The 23,376-nt window shown below is 36.1% G+C and overlaps 3 protein-coding genes and 1 non-coding gene across 7 annotated transcripts; 2 read left to right on the top strand and 2 right to left on the bottom strand.

Moving 5' to 3' along the window:
* The first annotated feature begins 422 nt into the window (after positions 1–422).
* Positions 423–2,716, top strand: LOC120215877. 2 transcript variants are annotated; one of them, XM_039213414.1, is made up of 6 exons: positions 423–803; positions 893–1,042; positions 1,371–1,629; positions 1,713–1,931; positions 2,011–2,206; positions 2,314–2,358. In XM_039213414.1, exons 1-5 carry the CDS (start codon positions 498–500, stop codon positions 2,184–2,186), a joined length of 1,110 nt encoding a protein of 369 aa, XP_039069345.1. In that variant the 5' UTR covers positions 423–497; the 3' UTR covers positions 2,187–2,206; positions 2,314–2,358. The 2 variants fall into 2 exon arrangements, with proteins under 2 accessions (XP_039069345.1, XP_039069341.1); XM_039213410.1 differs by lacking the exon at positions 2,314–2,358 and adding an exon at positions 2,370–2,716 and having other exon boundaries at positions 429–803; positions 2,011–2,153.
* A 146-nt stretch (positions 2,717–2,862) lies between these two features.
* On the bottom strand, positions 2,863–4,556 carry LOC120215892 (membrane-anchored ubiquitin-fold protein 2-like). Of its 3 annotated transcripts, none has more exons than XM_039213436.1 (4): positions 4,479–4,556; positions 3,866–4,149; positions 3,470–3,631; positions 2,863–3,384 (listed from the first exon to the last, which is right to left on the bottom strand). In XM_039213436.1, the coding sequence occupies exons 2-4, from the start codon at positions 3,996–3,998 to the stop codon at positions 3,329–3,331; spliced, it is 351 nt and encodes a 116-aa protein (XP_039069367.1). In that variant the 5' UTR covers positions 3,999–4,149; positions 4,479–4,556; the 3' UTR covers positions 2,863–3,328. The 3 variants fall into 3 exon arrangements, with proteins under 3 accessions (XP_039069367.1, XP_039069360.1, XP_039069355.1); XM_039213429.1 differs by lacking the exon at positions 4,479–4,556 and having other exon boundaries at positions 2,863–3,202; positions 3,294–3,384; positions 3,866–4,158; XM_039213424.1 differs by lacking the exon at positions 4,479–4,556 and having other exon boundaries at positions 3,866–4,158.
* A 3,791-nt stretch (positions 4,557–8,347) lies between these two features.
* TRNAC-GCA lies at positions 8,348–8,419 on the top strand. The gene has a single exon. It is a non-coding gene; the product is annotated as a tRNA-Cys (tRNA).
* A 198-nt stretch (positions 8,420–8,617) lies between these two features.
* On the bottom strand, positions 8,618–12,914 carry LOC120215866 (probable galacturonosyltransferase 14). Its single transcript, XM_039213401.1, has 6 exons — positions 12,364–12,914; positions 10,886–10,941; positions 10,620–10,775; positions 9,817–10,407; positions 9,405–9,707; positions 8,618–9,153 (listed from the first exon to the last, which is right to left on the bottom strand). Exons 1-6 carry the CDS (start codon positions 12,572–12,574, stop codon positions 8,869–8,871), a joined length of 1,602 nt encoding a protein of 533 aa, XP_039069332.1. The 5' UTR covers positions 12,575–12,914; the 3' UTR covers positions 8,618–8,868.
* Positions 12,915–23,376: the final 10,462 nt, after the last annotated feature.

Here is a 23,376-nt window from a genome sequence, read left to right as displayed (position 1 = left end):
TCGGAGATTATTTCTCCATTTAGAGTGAATTGAAGAGTACTAACATAAAGACGTCACGTGCTTCAAGCGTCTTCAAGCTAAATATAAAGATTCTACGACTACATGACATCTTCAGACAAATGAAAAAGACCTCACGACCTCATGTCGTGTTCAGACAAATAAAAAAAAAACCCCAAGAATTTACAATGTCTTCATACTAATAAAAAATTATAATTCAAAAAATGAAAAAAATATTTTTTCCACGACCTATAGGCAAGGAAGGCATCACTAAATAGGTATTTTATCTCTTAAATTTCTTGATTCCTTCTGTTCCATTATTTTTCCGTCCTCACATAATCCAAGTTGGACTATGAACCTCCACGTGTCGGAACTATGTCCCATAATTACATCCATTGCATTGCATCTTGGCTTTCTCCTCCGTGCAAGAACTTTCTGGCTGTTGTTTCAAGTTAAAACTGCCAAATTTACTAAACAAAGATTCCCAAAAGGAAAACAAAATGGTGGCAGTTATTGCTGTTTCTTCTCCAAAATCAACTCTTTTTCAGAGTCCAATCCCTTTAAGAGATTCCAATTCGAGTTTCCTTGGTAATTCCTTGAAGGGATTTTCTTTACAATTGAAACCAAGAAGAAGCCAGCAAAAAGATTGTAATTTCAGCTTGGTGGTTGCTTCAGCTGGTTCAGGTTCCACCGCCGTCACAGCTGGAAGCAATAGTGGTGGCTCCGCCAACAGGTTTTACTTTAACATCACTGGCTTTCCTTTCCCCCTTGGCCCTTTTCTTAACAGGCGCACTACTAGGACTGAGGTCAGATTTTTCTTCTTTAGTTAATGTCATACCAAAGTTTTTTTATACTGATTGTCTGATTCTTCTTCTTCTTCTTATTGTTTTGTTAGGCTGTGAAAGGCTCTATATGGCTATTCGAGCAAGAGCAAGCTTTAGGGTTCAGCAGTGTGTCCACAAACATTCGAATGACAGTCATCAAACTGAAATCTGGGGGCCTATGGGTTCATGCACCTATTGCTCCTACCAAAGAGTGCATCGAGGTTCACTTTTCCTCTCTAAATTCTCGGTTTTTCGATTATGCTTCGATTTTGATTGCAGCTGCTTTGAGTAGGAAATGAATCCTATAAAATGAAAACAAGAAAATTCATTGATGAAAACCTTAGCGAATAGTGGCATGAACCAACTACTGTCTGTCATTTGTCACAGAACCACAAGTTCTATAGTTAATCATTCGGTCCGAACAATTGGACCGAATGAACTGGTGACTCGAAGGCATCACTGGTTTGACCTCTACTCCGGTTTTGCTCTTTAACGAACTTGTTATGCATTATCTAACAAGGGAATGGGGATTTGTCTGTTATTTTCCAGCTTCTGAAGGAATTAGGAGCTCCAGTAGAATACATTGTCCTGCCGACATTTGCATACGAGCATAAGATTTTCGTGGGTCCATTTTCTAGAAAATTTCCAAAGGCTCAAGTTTGGGTGGCACCGAGGCAGTGGAGCTGGCCCTTGAATTTACCCCTCGAGTTTTTCGGGATTTTTCGTGCCAAAATCTTGAAAAACGAGGATCCATCGACTCCATGGGCAGATGAGATCGAACAGAAAGTTCTGAGCTCACCAGAAGTTGGTAAGTTAAATATGAACTGCTGCTTTCAACTATATATCTAAAGATGTTCCAAGTTCGAGCTCGATTTCCTTGAACTATTTCAGGGATTGGACCATATGTAGAGGTTGCTTTCTATCATAAACGTTCGAGAACACTTCTGGTTACAGACGCTGTCATATATGTTCCGAAAAAGCCACCGGAGTGTATCAACAAAGAGTACCTCTTGGCATCAGCCAAAAATGGATTGGCAGTAAAAATTCTTAGCAAAGGGAAGAAAGTTATTTATGAACCAGTTGTTGACAATGAAATAAACCGCCAAAAAGGTTAGATTAACATGTCGAATTACTTTGAAGAGCTCAAATATTTTTCAAATTAGTTTGATATAGCTTGAGTATGTCACAGGATGGGAAAGAATGGTTCTACAGATACTGTTCCTCGGTCCGTCGAATCTTTTGGAACCAAAGGCTAGTTTTGCGCAGATGTCTCAAAAGTTGATTGTTTCTCCAATTGTAAAGACACTAGTCTTTAGCAAAGTTCCGGAAAAGGTAAGAACTAAGAGCCCTTTTGATCTATGTTAACCCGAGCTTGACATTTTTCCGTGTCCAACTCATATCTTTGCGACTCTGATTTTCTTACTGCATAAACCAGAAGAGATTATTTCATCTGTCAAGAATCCCTGGCGTAGTTGTTGTTTATGTTTCCAAGTGATCTGATTTAGGGTGTAACTGTTTAATTATCTTTCATCCTTCTCTGAAAGTCAGGTTCGGGATTGGATTGACGGCATTGCAAGGGACTGGAAATTTAAGAGGATAATCCCTGCACATTTCGCAGGACCGATCAAAGCAGGCCGAGCCGAACTGTTAGCTGCATTTGCATTTCTTGATGATCTTTTGGGTGAGCGTTATGTGACTCGGCCTTCACTTTCTCTTCTCTTCACATCACTCATGGGGAAGGCAGCCAGTTACTTCCCACCAGATGATATGAGGACCTTATCATCCCTCGATGAGTTTTTAGTGTCCGTCGGAGCTGTTAAGAAGACGGTCTCAGGTCGGAAACGATGACATGTAGCTCCTTAACCCGCAGGAACTTAGATATGTCTAAGCTTATACATCATCGTATACCATTTCACAATTATGCAAACATGTTTATAATCTTAAGGACAACAAAAACAAGATTTTTTTATTACCCTTCTTTGAGATTTTACTGTTTAATTGAAATGAAATGCAAAAATGAGATGATGAAATATTGGCAGCATTCGCTAAAGGTCGACATGAATCTTTATAATCGGTAAAAAAAAGTATGACAACCAACATGAGTTCAATTACAAGATAAAAGGCGATATTGTACAAGGGAAGAAGAATCAGAAACACAAAAAATTCACTTGGTGGTATGAAATTGGACAAAATCAGCGATTCGATAACATGAAATGAGAAAAATTGAACGGAATGGATGGATGGTGATCGGCTAAAGAAGTAAGGTATAAACTGGAAGCAAAAAACATGACTTATATGATAAATCTGCAAGACGCTGACCAACTTCATCAATCGGAAAACACCTCAAGTTGATCTTCTATACCAGTTCAAGCACTCATCATCTGCAGAAAAACTTTGGATGGAACTTAGTTTAAAAACCAAGGGTTATGTTATGTTAGCTGCAATAGGAAGAGTAGAGTGACGGAAAACCACATGAAAATGACGCCATCCTCTCCGGGAGCCGTAGATTACAATATGACACAGACACATTTATTCTGTTGTGCTTGATTTGTTGCCTTCTTTTCTGCTTGATAAAGAAAGTTAATCCAAAACTGCATATGAAAAAGTTCAGTTTATAATTTTTGGATCCCCACAGATAATAGCTGTACCTTTCTCTGAAGGAGGTTGAACGACAACATGCATCGTCGTCAATCCGCCAGGAATATCATAAAGAGGGATCTGGCACTCCTCCAGTGTTCTGTTGTTCTCCAATATTTTTCCAGCACTGATTAACTTGAGATCTTTCACTGTCCTTGGACCATTCTCCTTCTCTGCCATGAATTTTTCTAGCATAAGATAATATTTTATTGCATAGTTTATATTATCTGAATATTCAACCAGCAATACAAACAAATTGCAAAAACCAATATCATGATCTTCCTAGTTCAACCCATATGGATGAATGAAACAATAATCAAAAGACAATTAGATGAAGAACTGATACATTTAGATACAAAAACTTGATAAGTCTGTCTATCAAAAATAAATTTCGGATTCGAACTAACCTTTAGGCCATTGTGCAAGAACACTTTCCTTCAAGGTTGCAACACTGGTAGCAGCAGGAAAGGTTTTAGGACCGATATCCGATCCATCGGTCAATCTAAATTTGATCTCCAATTGATCTTGTACACCAGCCATCTCCAGGAAACTTGAAAATTCCCAACTCCTCAAGATCTTTACTTGGCCCCTTCTCCTTTAGTGTAAACAAAAACCTCAATCTGGAATGCTGTAAAGACACCCAAAGTGGCATTCAACCAGTTCAAACTTCGAATACCAGCATCTGCAACTCCTTTCGATAAAAAAGAAAATTGAATCACTCAACTCAGAAACAAGGTGAAAACAGATATGCAGGGGAACTATAATAGGTAGCAACTTCAAGAGAGATTTGAATAACTGTTTCAAAGTAAACCAAAATGGGTAAAATCCATAAATAGAACATAATCCACTACAAAATATTTAAAGGACGTGAAAAAACAGTTCAAGACATAAAAAATCACCAAATAAGTAAAGCGTCGACCCATATTTAAAGAAGAGAAAATCTCAAAATTAAGAGAAGCAAACCAGCCAAATTCCAACAATTACTTAAAAGCAGTGGAAAAGTTTGATGGGTTATCTTACTTGATTCCAAAACTGATCTGGGTTGGTTTTTGTTGGCTGAAAATCCAAGCTTTGAAGAACAAGAAAAGCCGATTGGGGCGCCTTGATATAATTCATTAGATCAAATCAATAAATCTGTACAAACGAGGATGTCTCGGAGTTTTCTAAATCTATGGTCAATGCTTCCATTTTCTTGTCTTGTTCTCGTAGAGATGTGGAATTTGGACAAATTTCACTTTTTCTAAAGATAAAACTAAAAGTAAATTCTAACCTACGTCTAGCATGCAACATCACAACCATTGGGTTTTGATATTCGATCAGATTAGCATTATATTTTAATAAACAACTTTTGAATTTTGATTTTTTTTGTAAAAAATATATTTTTTAATTTTTTTATCTCTATCTTGAATTTAATAACTCTTTTATCTTTTGATAATATAGTACTTTAAAATGATATTATATGATTAAATCTCAAAATTTTTACATCATTAAAATAATCAAATCCGAGTACAAAATGGATAAATTCTTTAAAAAAAATTAATGATTAAAATAATTTAGAAGGAGAAAGTAATTAGTGATTAAAAGAATCATTAAAATATATTTTTATTCACTAACAGAAGTGTCTAGGGGTGCACAAAAAATCCGAATATCCGAATATCCGAAAAAAATATCCGAAACCGGTTTTGGGAAAAACCGGTTTTTTTTAACCGGATCGGATTTTTTTAAACCGGTTATTTTAACCGGTTTGGAGAAAAAAACCCAGACCGGTTTTTTAACCGGATAAAAAACCGGTTTGAAAAAAACCGGTTAAAAAACCGGTTTTTATCCGGAAAAAAAACCGGTCTGGGTTTAAAAAACTAGCCGTTAATATAGCCGTTTGTGACCGTTTTTTACCGTTTTTTTCTTTAAAAAATTACTATTTTACCATCCTAAACATGTATAAATAGGTTGGGGATGTATTTGGTTGATTACAACTTTCTCAAATCTTATTACACAACACTTAAACATCTCTCAAATCTTAGTTTTGTAATTTTTTATTCATCATGAGTAACACTGCTGAATCTTCCGTCGGGGAAACCTTGAAGTCGTGAGAGTGATCGAACACACTCGAAACAAAGATATTTGGGATCACTACGATTTATGTGAGATGTCAAATGGCTCGAGGAGGGCGCGTTGTAAACTTTGTCTAAAGTTTCTTGCATCGGAAGGAAACACAACGTTAAAGAACCATTTGACAAAATCATGCAAGGCACTTCGCTCAAGATCGGATCCTAGTCAATCGAATCTTACACCGCAAGGTGGTGTTTTTGTTTACGACAACGAAAAATTACGAGAAGCGTTTACAAAGTTCGTGATTACAAAAGCATTGCCGTTCGACCACTTTGATGATGAAGATTTCACGACAACAATTCAACAACTAATGCAACCACGTTATACTCAAGTAAGTCGTACTACCCTTAGAAGAGATGCTATAAAAATGTGGCGTACGGCGAGGGAAAAAATGATTTTAGGATTCCAAGAACACCGTTATGGTGTGTCGCTTACATGTGACGTTTGGAGTTCCCCTCATAATACCGGAAATTCTTTTTTATCCGTTACGTCACATTGGTTAGATCAAGATAATTGGCAAATGATGAAAAGAACAATCGCGTTTGAATTATTCGGTGAGCCGCATACCGGTGCTAATTTATTTACACTTTTAAAACGGGTAATTTGTCTTTATAAATTAGAAAATAAAGTTTTTTCTATATCCTTTGATAATGCATCGAATAATACAAACGCGGTTCCAAGATTGAAAATATTACTTTCACCGATTTTAGACGGTGCGTTTTTTCATACCTGTTGCGTTGCACACATAATTAATTTATCCGTGCAAGCCGGTTTGGAGGTTATTGAGCCAATTAGATTAGAATTTAAAACAATGATAAAATCGATTCTTTGTAACAACAACAAAAGACTAAATGATTATAAACGATTTTGTAAGTCTGTTAATAAAAAAGCTTTGGGTCCTAATTTGGATTGTCCAACTCGTTGGAACTCAACTTGGATGATGATGCATACTGCCTTAAGGCAAAGGGAAACATTGCAAACATTTCACGATCGGCTTTTCGAGAGGGGTCATGTCCCAGACATTTATCCGGATTCGAGTTGGGAAACTATAGCCAAAATAACCGATTTGCTTGAGGTTTTAAAAATGCAACAACTTTTTTATCCGGTGTTTATTACCCTACTAGCCCGTTGGTTCTTAATCAAATATTTTTGTTGGCTACCCGACTAAATGACTTTGAATTTGAAACCGAAGTTTTTCAAGAAATTGGCTTTGCAATGAAGGAAAAACTTTTAAAATATTTTAAGGAGATTCCCCTCATTTTTACTTGTGCCGCCGCTTTAAACCCAACGTTAAATGTTGGTGGGGTTGAAACACTAATTGAACAAATTGCATTTGCTTTTAATCTAACCGATGATGAACCCAACTTTGTCCAAAACCAAATAAATTATTTTAACAAATGTTTTCGAGACATGTTTGCAATTTATTTAACTAAATACGGATCAAGTAGTGTAATACACGATCAAATGAGAATGAATGCGGAATCATCTAGTAGACGTCCAAGTAACATAAATTTGAATCTTTTTAACACTCTTGTAAATTCCCAATCCAAACGATCACGTACTACCACCCCAAGTAGCGAGTTGGGAAATACATGTCATGCGATTTTCTATCAAAAATGACATTTGAAGAGTTTGAAAGTTTGGATATTTTGGCTTGGTGGAAAGAAAAAGAAGCACAATTTCCGATTATAGCCGCCATGGCCCGTGATTTACTAACCGTCCAAGCTTCTACGGTAGCTTCGGAATCCGCTTTTTCTGTTAGTGGCAGGGTTATATCACAACGGAGATCAAGACTAAGTCCCGAGTCGGTGGAAGTATGCATTTGTTTAAAGGATTATTTGGATGGAGCGGCTCGTAAGCAACATATCACCACCTAGAAGATGCAATTGATGCCGATTTGGAAGCAAACTTACACATTGAAGAAATCGAACTTGGAATATCCCCTCCAAACGAAGAAGGCGAAGATGATGAAGAAGAGATGGCAATGTAGTTTATTTTATAACTTTATTTCAATTATCGTAAACTTTGTTTCAATTATCGAACTTGAAGTTTTTAAGTATTTGAATTTATCGAACTTGGAAGTTTTTAAGTATTTGAATTTATCAAACTTGGAAGTATTTAAGTATTTCAATTATGTTGAGTTAATTAAGTATTTCAATTAAGTATTTGAATTTATCGAACTTGAGGTTTGATGCTTTCTCTTTGATTCTCTCTTGATTCTAGTTGCTTGATGTTTCTTGTCTTTGATCAATGACTTCTAAGCTTGCTTAAATACACCTTGAATCACTTCTGAACGTTAGTGATAATTAATGAAGATAATATAGCCGTTTAAGTGTGAAAACATTTAATAAAAATGCTTAGAGCGTGGGGGAATCGGTACCCTCTCATAGGGAATCGATTCCCTAAGTGTAAAATTCAAATATTTCGACCGTTGAATAGGGGGAATCGGTACCCCTATGGGGGAATCGGTTCCCTCCGAGCATTCTGGAAATCTCGGAGCCAAACCATTCAGTGAGGAATCGGTACCCCCTTGGGGGGGAATCGGTTCCCTATGAGCAATCTGGAATATTAAAATCGATTTTTTTATAACCGGTTTTTTAAAAAAACCGGTTTTTTTAAAACCGAAACCGGTTACACCGGTTAGGATATCCGGCCCTCCAAACCGGTTAGAAACCGAACCGGTTATTTTATAAACCGGTTTTTTTTCTATGGGAAAAAACCGGATCGAATAAAAACCGATCCGGATCGGATTGAAATCCGAATTAAGTGCAACCCTAGAAGTGTCCATAGCTTAGTGGTGGAGCATTTGACTGCAAATCAAGGTGTCACCGGTTCAAGTCCGGTTGGGCCCTATGTTGGCCATACTATTTTTAAATTTAAATAACAAATTTACAATGATAATGAAACCAATAAAAGAATATATCTTGTCATGGGAAAGGGGAAAAATAGTCAAAGTTGTCTTTCCAAATCAATTGAAGCATTTCTAATCTGTAAATTTTGCACCTTATTCCAAAGAAGTATATAGGAAAAGCAATATGAGAACCCTTTACCCACCCAGAGAATCATTGCTTGCTATGTTACAAACTAATAGAACCAATTACGTAACCAGCAGGTCCTTACTAAAAAAAATGTTAATAGAACCAATCCTGTTGTCAAAAGTGTTGCTTTCTTGGCCAATTTGTAATCTCACCTTCTTAAATAAGCCTCAAAAAATGTTCAGGCTTCCATAAAACTAACCCCACTCGACTTGCTTGTGTCTCTTCTACGTATGCCGTTCCTTCTAAACCGTCTATTTGCTTAACTACCATTGCAAAATGTTACAGCTCCTAACAAACTCATTCGTGTAGTTAACATACTTGGTCCAAAACGGCCGAAGATGCTCAAAGCCAATCTCCAACCATGGTTTTGCCTGGCCGTTGTAATGAATAACTGCAGCTCTCTTCACGTTCTTGATCTTGGTCTTACTCTGATATCCCAAGCCAAGCATATGCCACGATGGGTCGATAGGATGAACATAGCCTCTAAATGCAATCAGAGCAGGTGGTAGAGTTCCAAGCTTCCACATGGTCAAGTTTGATTTCAGGTTCTGACACAACCAAGCCAGCAATCAGAGTAAAACTATAAGAACCAAATACTAATCAATCAAGTACTGTTATCCAAGTTAATACTTGAATATCATTCAAAACGAAATGGAATTCATTTAGTTAGAAACAATGCCCTTAAGGAAACATGCCAAGATCAGAACCCATCCCCATATAGATCATCGGATATTAAGGAACAACAGCAATGATGATATTTCACGGAAATAGTCAAGAAACTTGGTACGTGATAAGTTACCTCTCTCAGCCAGAAATGATATGTTTCTCTTATATTTGTTTTTCTCCATGCACGGAGATCAAGTATATTCATTCCATAAGCCCATGCACATTCATCAGGATCCAAATACTTGGCTATAAGGGGATGAGAAAAGTTAAAGTAGGTTTTGAAATGTTTTGACATGACCCACTCATCTTCACCTTTACAAGTTTCTATAGCTCCATTAACCTTTCCTTGTAGATTAATCTCCCAAAGTGGAGACAAATCACGTTGTATCACCACATCGTCATCCAAAAAAACTACTTTGTCGAGGTCTGGAAAGAGCTGTTAGAAACATACAATCAAACAGGCGTTTAGGAGGAAAGACATTGTGCTATAAATGGAACTGTCCATGTAAGACAAGAAAGAAATTGTTATAGCTACACCTAATTACCTCAGGTAAATAGATTCTAAGATGGTTGAGCAAGGATATGTACTTTGGGCTTCTCGCCTGCAATTTTGAAGCGAATGTTTGAGGAGAAGTATCAGAGAGATTTGCCCCTACAATATGATTGCCATGATAGTAATTTCTGACAACATCATGGCTCTCTACAGCTTCAAGCACTGGAACATTCTCTCTAGTTAACCAATCAAACTGATGAACACCTTTCACTTCAACTATGACAGGTGCTACTGGATTTAGTGCAAACCAAGCATGCATACCCGCATAAGTTTTCTTGTCAGTGATGACATGAAAGACGACCTTTTCAGGTTCTACTGACGACTGGACAACAGAAGAAACAACTACAGATGCAGCCAATATGTTGTCTGTTGACAAGACAAAGTGGCGGTAAGAGCTATTAGAGAGCACATGGAGGAGCTCAGGTGGAGGTAGTTGTCTGCGTGCATAGGCATTGGTAGAGTATTCTTCAATTAAACGCAAAGAAAGACAATAGAGGCCTTTTGGTATAGAACTTGCAGCAAAGTGCTTATTGGTCAGCTCTGAGAATTTAGATTCCCTAATTTCTCTTTCAAGTTTCTCCATCTGTGTAAAAAGACAATAAAAAAATAACCAAGTATAAGTTCACCAAGCTTACATATTATGAGAAAATTAGAATCCATAATGAATCTATATACAAATATTTAATTTCTGAACTTTTACATTTTTCAACTTTTTAAATATATAAAGGATAATATAACTTCAAAGAAGAATAAAAGTGATTTCAAAGTAACTATCTTTATGCAGTGTGGCAATACCATTGCTCTTAACGAGAATGCAACGTTCTTTGCGTCATACTGGTTGTTCTTCAGTTCAGAAACAAGTTGACTAAACGAATCTGGAAGCTTTAGACCCTCAGGGATCTCCTCAGTGATTACTTGATTGAGGATCTTATAAAAGTCCTTAACTAGTTTCTGCAGCAGCAGCATTGTAACCATAAAAAACTCAAGTTAAAAGCATAGATAAATGGTTGTCTATAAGACAAATCCAAAAGAACAGTTCTTGTATGGAATGGGATACTTACTCCTGAATCGTCAACTCTCCCAAGAAACCTCGGTCCTAGGCGTCTGCCTAAGCAATCTGGGCATAGTAGAACACGTAGAAAAGTCATGGACCCAAAGATAATATTATAAACAATAAAAGACCATATGAACACTAAGATTCCGACAAGAAAGTGAGTCAAGTTCTTCAATGGTCAGTCAAATTTACTCTATACAAACACTAAAATGCATTGACCAGAAAAATCATATAACACAAGCAACCCATTTCAAGCATCAATGAGGGCACTATTATATAAGTCTGGATTATCCAGTTCTGATCAACTTCAAAGGTCTTTCCATCAAGAAAATAAGTTCTCAAATTTAAACGTTAAATACATAAATATACTTGTGAAAATTTGAAAATCTAGTCCGAAGTTGAACTATCCCAAAGAAATATAGTTTTTAAACTGATGCTAATTTCTGTAAATCCACTGGCAAAAGAATTCATACAGTTATAAAATAAAATAACCATTAACTTCAGAGGCCAATCCAACCAAATTATAGACATTAGAAATTGTTAAAATATATGTTAACCGAGACCATGAGGCAATAAATGCTATTGAACTTCCAGAACTATCTGCATAAGTTATCTGAATCACTTATCTGATACCCAAAGCATTTTTATTAACAAATGAACTGCACTAACCTGAGATTCAAACCAACCATTAAAATTAAGACCAATATACTCATTAAGAAATCTATTTTTACTATATTGGGATCTTATAACAATATAAATAACTGTTAGATTTCAGCATTAATGTATACAAATTAACCATCAAAATATATGGCAAAAGAGGTGTTTAAGGATCAAAGTAAGCATGTCCAATAACAACCCACATATCCTAATCCATCTGTAATCTAAAATCAACCATCATATTAACGGATTAGCTCCATCCACACACTAAATCGGGTTGAAACTTGAAAGCAAACCAATAAAAATCAAAGCAGCATAAATATGAACCAAACAAAAGAAAAGCAAGATTGCCCCTGACCCCTAAATCAGTGCGTGATTAAACACACATATAAACAAATGGGGATCAAGGTAATCCAAGATTCCAAGAAACAAACGGATTAGCATATTAGCTAAATCAAGATTATATGAAGATAACAGAGGAACCAAGTTCCAATATGAACCAATAAAAATCAACCAAAGATTTTTAGGCTTTTATAGGAATCTTAACTATCAGATTCTTACTTTCCAATTAGATTCATACACACCCTAAACCATATTGATATGAATCCAGAAAATGAAGGCATCGCAACATCAACCAAAATCAAATGTATAACCAAATGCATATGAACAAAGTAATGATCGGATCATTAAGATTCCAAGAAAAGCCTAATAGATGATAGAATTAACATCAAATGCATAAAGAAAAACCAAATCAAGCCTAACGAAGATCTAACCGAAAACAAAAAAGAAAAGAAAAAGAATGTTACGAGATTAAAAGAGAAAGGGTACCAAGTGAGGAGCACTTGTTGGCACCTTCGAGGGTAACAAGAGCAGTAAGAATGAAGACAAAAGGCAACAAGAAAGCGAGGATGAGAATGGTGTGGAACAGGGTCCGATAGGAAATATGCCTAGCTGCCACTTTGATCTTCATTAAGTTTGTAAACCCATTGTTGCTTGATATCTTTATACTTCTCATGCTAGGCGAGATGTGAAGCTGCATCCTTCTCTATGCGGCCCCACCACATAAAAACAAATCTTCTCTACTCTATCCAAGAACACATTCCCTCGCTTTTCAGTATGAAAACCAGCTGCCGCTTCTTCACAATCTCTCACTTTGCTCCTCTCCACATCCAATCCAACCCCTACCACCATCAGATCAAATCTTTGATTTTTTTAGGATCTCACCTTTGTTGTTGCTTCTTCTGACAAAGATCCCCACCGCATTGGATTTTTAACACCCACCAAAATTTGGGTTTCTTTTCTCTCAATTTTTTTAGTCTGGGTCGTGATTTTTGAAGCTTAAACTTTGTTATTTTGTTGCTTTCCCATGGATCAAGATGGAAAGGACAAGAATGAATAAGGAAAAATAGGCAATTTACCCTTTTTGGTTCCAATAGAGCTTTTCAAATCCGTGTATCAATTCATCAAAATTGAATTTTCATTTAGAAATTAAATAAATTAATATTTTATTTTATTAAAAATGAAGAAATGAGAATCAGATATTTTAATAAAAAAAATTGAATTTGAGGAGTCAAGATGTTGATTTAGAGCCAGATAAATGTGGGGATGAGTTTGACCTTTGGATAAGGGTGTTCAAATCTAATCCAATCCAAAAAAATAATCGAAAATTGATCTAAAAAGCTGATAACAAAAAAAAATCGAAATCGATTTAGTGTGTTTAGTTTTTTTTTTTTAAAATCGATCGATTCGGTTCGGTTTCAATTTTAAAATTCAGAATCAATCCAAACCGAACCGATAATTAGCTATTTCCCTGCGACACCGTTTCAAGTTCCAGGCTAAAAACTGAAACCCTAGCCCACTTTTCCTAATTTACTCTGCCTCTTCTCATCCTATTCCCTTTCCTCTGTCCTTTTACCCTTTGAACAGCAAGTCAAGTCGGGGGCGTTCGGGCTTCGTCCTCGTACCCTCACTTAAAACCGAACTTTTCTTGAGAAAGGAGAGGAGAATAGCTCAAGACAACTTTTTTTTTCATCCGAGGTTTCTGGCATAATCCTTCATCTTCTCGTTAAGATTCTTTCAGATCGATCAAGGTCTTTCAGTTTTATACGTTTGGTGAGCCTTCTAGGTGCGTTTTTAATGTTTATATTTGTTTGATGGTCAGATGAAATTGAAGATATCCTCTCTGTTTTTTCCTTTCATGAAATTTTTGGTTGTTTGGTTTAATGGGTTATTGTTTTTCTTTTTGAAGTTTTGATTTTTATGGTTTTTCCTTTTCATTTTTTAAATCTGCACGTTCTCTGTGGTTAGACTCTGCAACTCTTTGTTGTTTTCACATGATAAAGGCTTCTCATCTCCCTCGTTCTTGGCCGCTGCTTTAATCTCATCAGTTCCATCATCCTAATTATTGAAATATTATCGTTATTCAATTCGATAAATAAATGGAAGACATAACAAAAATAATTGGTAGCATATAAAATTAAAATCATGTATTTTGTTACTTAAGAAATATAATATTCTTAATCATCTAAAATTGCCATTTTCTCTTCTATCCGTTGCATTAGTCTAGCATAATGAAGTTCTTCCTATTACTTGTTTAGCTGTGTGCTCCATGAATTTTTACCAATTATTATGTCATTTCCTTACATTTGTCCTACAGTCTGTCCATGTTAGTCTTTGAAAATTTTGGTTCTTGGACATGTTGAACTGTTGAAGCATTGTCATTTCTTTACCATGGGTAAGTGTTTTTATGTCCGAGCTCGATAATATCCTAATTCCCAAGTTCTTTTAAGCTGTGTAATTTTATTTTCTTTAAAAGTTTAGTGCCTTCAACAAATCTTAATTTGGTTTTAGTTTTAGCTCCTAGCTAATTGTGTTGAAAATATTTTATATTTTCAGAGTTCCTTGTTTAATGGATTCTGATTAGTGAGAATAATGATTTCACTGTAAATTTATCTTTATGGTTAGCTGATTCGAATGATTCTTGTTTTTGGTTTCATCAAACTCGTATTACTTGTAATGTTTGAGGAACAATAATCAATGTATGCAATTCTTTTGATGCTGGTTTACTTCTACTCAGAGCTGTTCTAAGGCCTGAATGGAACTCTGCTAAGTTTGCTTATAGTTCTTCGAACAATGTTGGACTTTGTACTTGCATATATGTGTTGTTTTGTATGGCTAAATTACATAACTGACATCGTTTGTTTTTAATTTTACTTTTCTAACACCGTTCGACCAATATTTCCAAAACTAGCATCCTTTCTGCTGAGTTGGCAAAGGCGCGTCCCCGGGGACGCGCTTTACCCGTGTTTTCGCTGAGTTGGATGCCACGTGTGAAAGGCGCGTCCCCGGGGACGCGCCTTTGCCATATCAGCAGACACGTGTGGAAGGCGCATCCCCGGGGACGCGCCTTCCATTAAATGTCATAAATGCCCCCCATCCGTTTTTCCTAACTACCCCTCCTCCTCCCCTATATAAACCCCCTCAACCCTCACTCATTCTTCACACCAAAATCATCTTCTCCTCTCTTATATAACTCAAATTCTCCAACTATTTGAGTTTTAAATTTGTTATTAGTGGTAAGAAATTTATTTTTATGTTAGTATTTTTTTAAATAGTTATTATTTTTTATATTAATATATTTATGTAAATATTATTTTTTTATTAAAATAATATTTATATAATATTATTTATTTAGAATTATTAATTTTTTGCTAATTATATTGTTTTGTCTACAGTTATAATGGAAAACGAAATGCTGTTGCGATTGGATATTGATCATATCTCCAGACATTTTAGCGATATGGTAATTTTTTATAATTAATGTTAATATTTAAATTTATTTTTATTTTAAAGTTATTATGAATTTATATTAATTTTTACTTTTTATAATATATATATTTAGGATGCTGATCGTATTTTAGAAACTTTTATTAAAAATCCACGTATACCGACACCGGAACGTATTTTGCCATATTTGGCTTCTGCTGGGTTCGGGTATATTGCAACAATTATAGGCGGTTGCAAACTCGAACCTGTCCTAATTTCTGCACTGATTGAGAGGTGGAGGCCCGAGACACGCACTTTTCACCTTCCATGTGGAGAGGCAACAATTACATTGGAGGATGTCTCTATGCATCTGGGGCTTCCCGTCGACGGAAATATGATGTGTGGTATGGCGGATGGTGATTGGCAATCAATGTGCATTGATTATCTTGGAGCTGCTCCGCCAGAGTTTAATGGAGGTAGAATAGCTTTATCTTGGTGAAAGCTAATTTTGAGGTTTTAAATGAAAATGCTTCAGAGGATCAAGCAAAGGCATGTGCTCGGGCATATATTCTACGAATAATTGGAGGAATATTGATGCCCGACAAATCTCGCAACCAGGTGCATTGTATGTGGTTGCGGCATCTGATCGATTTTGATAAAGCTGGAAGATAGTTGGGGTGCTGCAGTTTTGGCATTTCTCTTTAGAGAAATGTGTCGGGCGACGAATTATAAGAAAACTGCTATCGGTGGATGTCTTCTGCTTCTACAATCATGGGCGTGGTTCCGCATGCCTTTCTTATGCCCGATCGTGAATGAACCATACGTATTCCCCTTATTGTTGAGGTAATTTTCGAACTAAATTTTGATTTAAATATTTTCAATTAAATAGGGTGATATTTAGTTTATATTATATTTCATAGGTGGTCGATGAATGTAAGGACCATAAAAGTATACCTACTGGGTTAGAGGAAATTCGTTTACTTATTGATACGAAAGCTGGGTCTGAGGTATGTTTTTAAATTTGTTTAATTATTAATATTTTAATTTAAAATATTAGATATAATTAGAATATTTTATTTATTTGAATTGTATATTTATATTTCAGTTTCAGTGGATACCTTATGCGAGCGATGAAGTGAAAGCTTGCATCCCACCCCACCTTAGTGGGTCATTAGAGGTATGGATATCGGTTATACCTCTTATATGTTATGCTATTATTGAGTGGCATCCAGTTGATCGCGTGCTCCGTCAGTATGGTTGTACGCAATATATTCCTGGAGCTCCTAGAAATTTAGACGACGTGCATAACATAGATAGACGGGGAAGAAAGATGTTAACTGGGTGGTGAGACACAGAGATTGGATTGCGCTTTGGGAGAACCGATATACACTGTTGGCCCATCGACAATATTACGCTGAAACTGGTCATATGGTTACGGATAACTATATGGACTGGTTTAATGAAAATGGGAAGCCGTTTCTACTTTCGGCGGAAGCACGAGGGGTTAACATTCCTAGGCGCCGAGAAAGACGTCAACCGTCTCAATATCATCGTCCCCCGACGCGTGGACGGAGAGAAGGCGCTACCGGTTCTGCATCAGTCCCACCACAACATCCTTATTCGTCGATGCCGCAGGGGTACATGCCCAGCCCTCCACTTCATATGCCAAGCCCACCAGTTTATATGCCATCTCCGCAGGGTTACATTCCGAGCCCGCAGGGTTACATTCCTAGCCCGCCAGGTTACATGCCTAGCCGCCAGGTTACATGCCTAGCCCGCAGGGTTTTATACCATATGGAGGTGCATATACGACTATGTTTAATGATCCAGCATATGCTTCATATGCATCTTATTTGGCTGGTGGTGCTTCTCCGCAGACACCTCAATCTTCATCTGGATCACATACATCGATGCCAATGTTTCCACAGTTTCCACAGTTCCCGGGGAGCGGTGGGATTGTTACTAGCACTCCTCCAGGGTCGTTATTTTATACAGGCCCTTCAGCCCCTTCAGCGTCATCTACACCAAATGAAGAAATGCTGCTGATGATGATAGTGAAGATGAGGAGACTGAAGAACAAGTTCCACGAAGAAATCCTCCACGAAATAGGCAACCACCGCCATGTGGAACTCATTCGAGAAGACGACATCGGTGATCCAGTTATATTTAATGTTATTTAAATAATTAAATTTCAGAATTTTATGTAATTTGGTTATGTTATTTAAATGTTTCATGGTTGTTACATACATATTTTTTAATGTTATTTTTTATTCACATTTAACATTAAATGTTTGATAAATGTTTTTAAAATACAAATTATATTATTCGAAATTTAAAATAAAAATAAAAATAATATTATTCAAATTTAAATTTAAAATATAAATTATAGTATTCGAAATTTAACATTAAATTTCAACTTAATATTCCAATTGTATTCGAAATTAAAAGTTATATTCCAATTATAGTTCACAATACTTAAATTGAAATTAAATTTATCCATACATATGATTTTATCATTAACATATATATTAAAACGTATACATTAAAATCAACTTATGTTGAGTTCATCGATCGACGTAATCAACCAAGAGGGGGGTGAATTGGCAATTTATTCAATGTCACATTTCAATGCTCATTCCATACAATTTCAATGTCACAATCAACTTATCACTTCACATTTATTCAATTTATCCATAACATTTTATCTAATTTATTCAAACTTCACATAACGTTTTAATTTAAGTTATTCTTAACTTGTTGAACTTTCAAAAGAAGTTAAATTTAAGTTATTCCCCGAGGGACATGAGTGACATAATAGGGCAATGATAATATTCTCTGACGAAATAATGGAAGGCGCGCCCCGGGAACGCGCCTTCATGTGAATAGTGAAATAATAGGTACTGATATATCTAGTGTCCCCGAGGGACATGAGTGACATAATAGGGCAATGATAATATTCTCTGACGAAATAATGGAAGGCGCGCCCCCGGGAACGCGCCTTCATGTGAATAGTGAAATAATAGGTACTGATATATCTAGTGTCCCCGAGGGACATGAGTGACATAATAGGGCAATGATAATATTCTCTGACGAAATAATGGAAGGTGCGCCCCCGGGAACGCGCCTTCATGTGAATAGTGAAATAATAGGTACTGATATATCTAGTGTCCCCGAGGGACATGAATGACATAATAGGGCAATGATAATATTCTCTGACGAAATAATGGAAGGCGCGCCCCCGGGAACGCGCCTTCATGTGAATAGTGAAATAATAGGTACTGATATATCTAGTGTCCCCGAGGGACATGAATGACATAATAGGGCAATGATAATATTCTCTGACGAAATAATGGAAGGCGCGCCCCGGGAACGCGCCTTCATGTGAATAGTGAACCGATTATAGACACTATATATGCAACGTATTATAAACTTTCAAAACAAACTTCAGTTCACAATCTTTCAAATTTTCAAATTCCCAAACTCTAAATTCTCAAATTCTCTGAAAATGAGTCGTCTTTCTGCTGTTGTTTTGTATGATGGAGAAATTAAGGAAGCTGAAGAGGGGGTTATTTTTGAGTCAGATCATTATATCCCCTTAACCTTGAAGAGAAACATCACAATTGAGGAGTTAATGACAAAATTTTTGTTAAAGATTCGTGTAGCAGGCCAGAGAAGACTATCTTCACTTCAATACAGATTTCCTACTGAACTTTTTCCGCTCACGTATACATCATTTCAGCTTTCAAACGATGATGATGTTTCTATGATGGTTGATGCTCATATGGGGAGTTCACAATCTCTTATTGAAATGTATGCCACTTTTATTGAGGTTCGTGTAACTCGTGGTCTCTCATATTCCTCTCACTTTGGCATTGCATATCAAACTGATCAAGTTGATAGCCCGACACAACTTATCTGTAATGATTTCACATCATTAATGGCGGATCCAACGCCATATACCATGCCATCAAGTTCAATAGGAAGGCATTCATCTGCAACTGCTTATGATCTCAACCCACGTGGCTTCACCAATAATCCATATGGCAACATCTCTTCTACTTCAAGGGGCAGACATTCATCTGCCAATGTTTTCGACTTACATATGGAAATGCCAACGAGACGACAGTCTATTCACATCCCACATGATACAATGGCCTCAAGTTCAAGGGGAGGACACGCAAGCGGGAACTTATTTGACCTCAACATTGGATTATCGGAGGAACCCTCATCTCCACCAGAAGAACCTCTTCGGGAGCCAGGTGCAGATGGTGCTGAAACGGGATTATTCGTTGAACCTGACTCACCACAGTTTAACGTACATTCTGATGATGACGAGGATGACGTTCCGATAAATACAACACCAGCCGAACTTCCTGCACATATGTATGAGTCTGATTATGATGCAATGTATGAGCCTGAATTTCCAGATCTTTCTGATGTTGGCAACTATGGACTTCAATCATCAGTCAATGACGGTAATTTACATATTGGAATGGAGTTCGCATCGAAGGAGGAAGCAATGATGGCAATAAAGAGTTACAATATTCGTAACTCAGTTCAGTCCCGAGTTGATCGATCTAACACGGAGAAATATGTCTGCTACTGCGTCCAACGTCACAACGGATGTCAATGGATGGTCCGTGTATCAAAGAGGAAGAGGAAGAACAACTTATGGGAACTAACCAGATACAACGGTCCTCATACATGTTGTGCAACAGGTATAAACCAGGATCATCCCAACTTGGACTCCAACATTATTTGTCAAGCAATCATGCCCATTGTGAAGCAAAGCTCTCATATAGCTGTTGCAGTGTTGATTTCTGCTATACAGTCACAATATGGGTACACTGTCTCATATAAAAAAGCGTGGTTGGCAAAACAGAATGCCATTTGCAAACTTCATGGCGAATGGGATTCCTCTTACAACGAGCTGCCCAGTTGGTTTCATGTTGTGCAAAGACTTAATCCCGGGACAATTGTTGAGTTCGAAACTCAACATCATTACGTGAATGATCGAATGGTTCGCGATCGCTGCCAATTTTACCGAGTCTTTTGGACTTACCCTCAGTGTATTAATGCAGTCAAGTACTGTAAACCAATTGTCCAAATTGATGGTACTTTCTTGTATGGGAAATACAAGCAAGTTTTATTATTGGCTGTGGTCCAAGATGGAAACCGCAATATTCTTCCTGTTGCGTTTGCCCTCGTTCAAGGAGAAGACACTGAGTCTTGGGCTTTTTTCCTTAAAAATTTACGTTTACATGTTGTCACCAGGGAACGACTATGCATTATTTCAGACCGAGGAGCCGGGATAAAAGCAGAAATGGACTCTTTGGGTACAATGTATAGACCTCCACATGTTCAACATCGTTATTGTGTCCGTCATATTGCTGCAAACTATTACGGAAAATACAAGAAGAACGATGAACGTCAGTTAGTCGTGCGGATGGGTATGTTACTTTTTCCCAATTTTTCTATCAATTTCTTATTACTTATTTATACTTCATATTAACTATTACATATTCCTAATGGCTTAGGTTACGAACTCTTACCTCAAAGGTTTGAGTCGATGCTACAAGAGCTGTTTGGCAAAAATAAGAAGGGGTGCGAGTACATTATGGACATCAGCAAAGAAATGTGGACAAATGCATATGACGGGGGGTATCGCTATGGTCATATGACAACAAACTTGGCTGAAGCAATAAATTCAACCTTAAAGGGGGCGCGTCATTTACCAGTCACGTCGTTGGTCAAAACGACTTATTTTCGTTTGGGTCAACTCTTTGCAAAACTCGGTGGACAAGCTCTTACTTGGATGCAAAACGGACATATTTACCACCCAAGACTAGTAGCCGATTTACAGAAAAAAATGGCTACATCAAATGGGATGTTAGTTACAAATTTTTCTCGCACTCGTGAATTGTTTCGTGTAACCGAAATGCCACGTCCGCTGCAAGGGATTGAAGCTAACTCTTTCAGAGTTAATCTGCAAGAGAGGTGGTGCGATTGTGGTTTCTTTCAAGTACTCAAATATCCATGCTCTCATGTCATTGCTGCTTGCTCACATTCGCATTTGGACTACAAAAATTATGTTGATCCCGTATACCAACTTTCACAAGTTTTCAAGGTATATGAATTTGAGTTTCCGCCCATAGGAAACGAAAGAGACCCAAATGAGATTCAAACTTGGCTTACAATTGTACCAGATCCATTGCTATTGAGGGACTCAGGTCGTCCAAAATCTACTAGAATACATTGTGATATGGATATTCGGGAGAAGTCAACAGAACAAAAACGATGTGGGCATTGTAGAAACATCGGGCACAATAGAAAAAAATGTCCAGCTCTGTTATCATCATATAACCGTTAACTCTTATGTAATTAAAGTTTTTAAATGAATGTTTTTATTTCTAATAATTTAATGTTATTGCATTTATATAATTTGTCAATGTATGTACACCTAAATAATTTTTTTTAACTTTTAAATACATAAATATTTAATATATTTATTTAATATAATATTTAATATTATTAGTTATAATTTTTTTAAAATATAATAATAATTCTACCTTCTAAGTAGAGAAAAATATTAAATTAAACAAATTAAAAGTTATTAAAAAAATTATGTATACGATGACACATTTCATGTTCTGATTAGAGGATTAAATTTATTAAATTAAATTTCAATAAGACTAATTTTAAAATATGTAAGTCTTGAAGATTAAATATGTAATTATACTAATTTATTAACTTATGCATCAATATTTTCGTTAATATTGATATGAGATGACTATATTAATTGATAACATTTAAATAATTAACTGATAAAATTAATAGATCGATAATCAAAATCAAAAATACTCGAAACTTGATAATTCTTACATTATAATCGAAACATTTTACATAATATATTATTAATTTATAATAATAATAAAAATAAACTATTTATTATATAATAAAATACGTATCTGCTGAGTTGGCAAAGGCGCGTCCCCGGGGACGCGCCTTTCACACGTGGCATCCAACTCAGCGAAAAACACGGGTAAAGCGCGCCCCCGGGGACGCGCCTTTGCCAATTCAGCAGAAAGGGTGCTAGTTCTGGAAATATTGGTCAAACGGTGTCATAAAAGTAAAATTATAATCAAACGGTGTCAGTTATGTAAAAACCCCGTTTTGTATCCTGGAGATGCTACTGAAAATGGGAAGCTTTTACGTCTGAAACAACAATTTTTCCTCTGTAGTGCATCATTGCAGGTTAGCTGATACATTTATTGCTTTCTTTCTATGTCATTTCTTGTTGCGGTGTTTTTAATTGTTGGCTAATTTCAAAGCTTGGATTCAAAAAAAAGCAATGTGTTAGCAGTGTTGTTGCTTTGAATTATTTTGAAAAATTAGAATCTAAAAACCGCATAAATCCAAACCGAATCAAACCGCACTTAATTATATCGGATCGGATTTTTTTAGAAACATCCAAATCGATATAAACCGCAAACATTTATACTTTCAAATCGGTTGAATTTTTAACCAAAAACCGATCCAAACCGACCGCAAACTCCCCTACCTTTGGATAGTAAAGCAATCATCTTTAGTACTAAATTTATTTTTTGAGTTAGGTATTATTTTCTTAATTTTACTTTTAAAATATTTTATTTAATGACTAATAAATTTATGCTAGTATTCGATCAGTTTGATTTCAAATATTAATTTTAATAATTATGTGTCTCAAATGCTATTAAATTTTAAAAAATCAAAAAAATTATAAATTAATCAAACTAAAATTAGTAATTGTTATTTTAGTTGTCTCGTTTGGGTTAGTTATCAAGATTGGTATCTCAAACAATCACAGCCAGGATAAATTTTTAGATAATTTGTTGAAATTTTTTTTGGCTTGAATAATGGTCAATTGGAATTATATTCTGAAATAAGGTATTTGATACAGTACAGTTTAAGACGTATGGAGTACACTGTTACTCGAATATAAATTTGGGGAGACACACGGAGTGCAATGCGTCTCCCATGTTTTTTTCTTTCATATTTTGGTTTTTTTGGGATTTAAAGTTTAGGGTTTAGATTTAG

The sequence above is a fragment of the Hibiscus syriacus genome, unplaced genomic scaffold (assembly GCF_006381635.1).
Source record: "Hibiscus syriacus cultivar Baekdansim isolate YM2019G1 unplaced genomic scaffold, ASM638163v2 tig00000764_pilon, whole genome shotgun sequence".
NCBI classification, from domain to species: domain Eukaryota; kingdom Viridiplantae; phylum Streptophyta; class Magnoliopsida; order Malvales; family Malvaceae; genus Hibiscus; species Hibiscus syriacus.
Note: the sequence above shows the minus strand (reverse complement) of the source record. Positions and strands in the feature narration are given on the sequence as shown.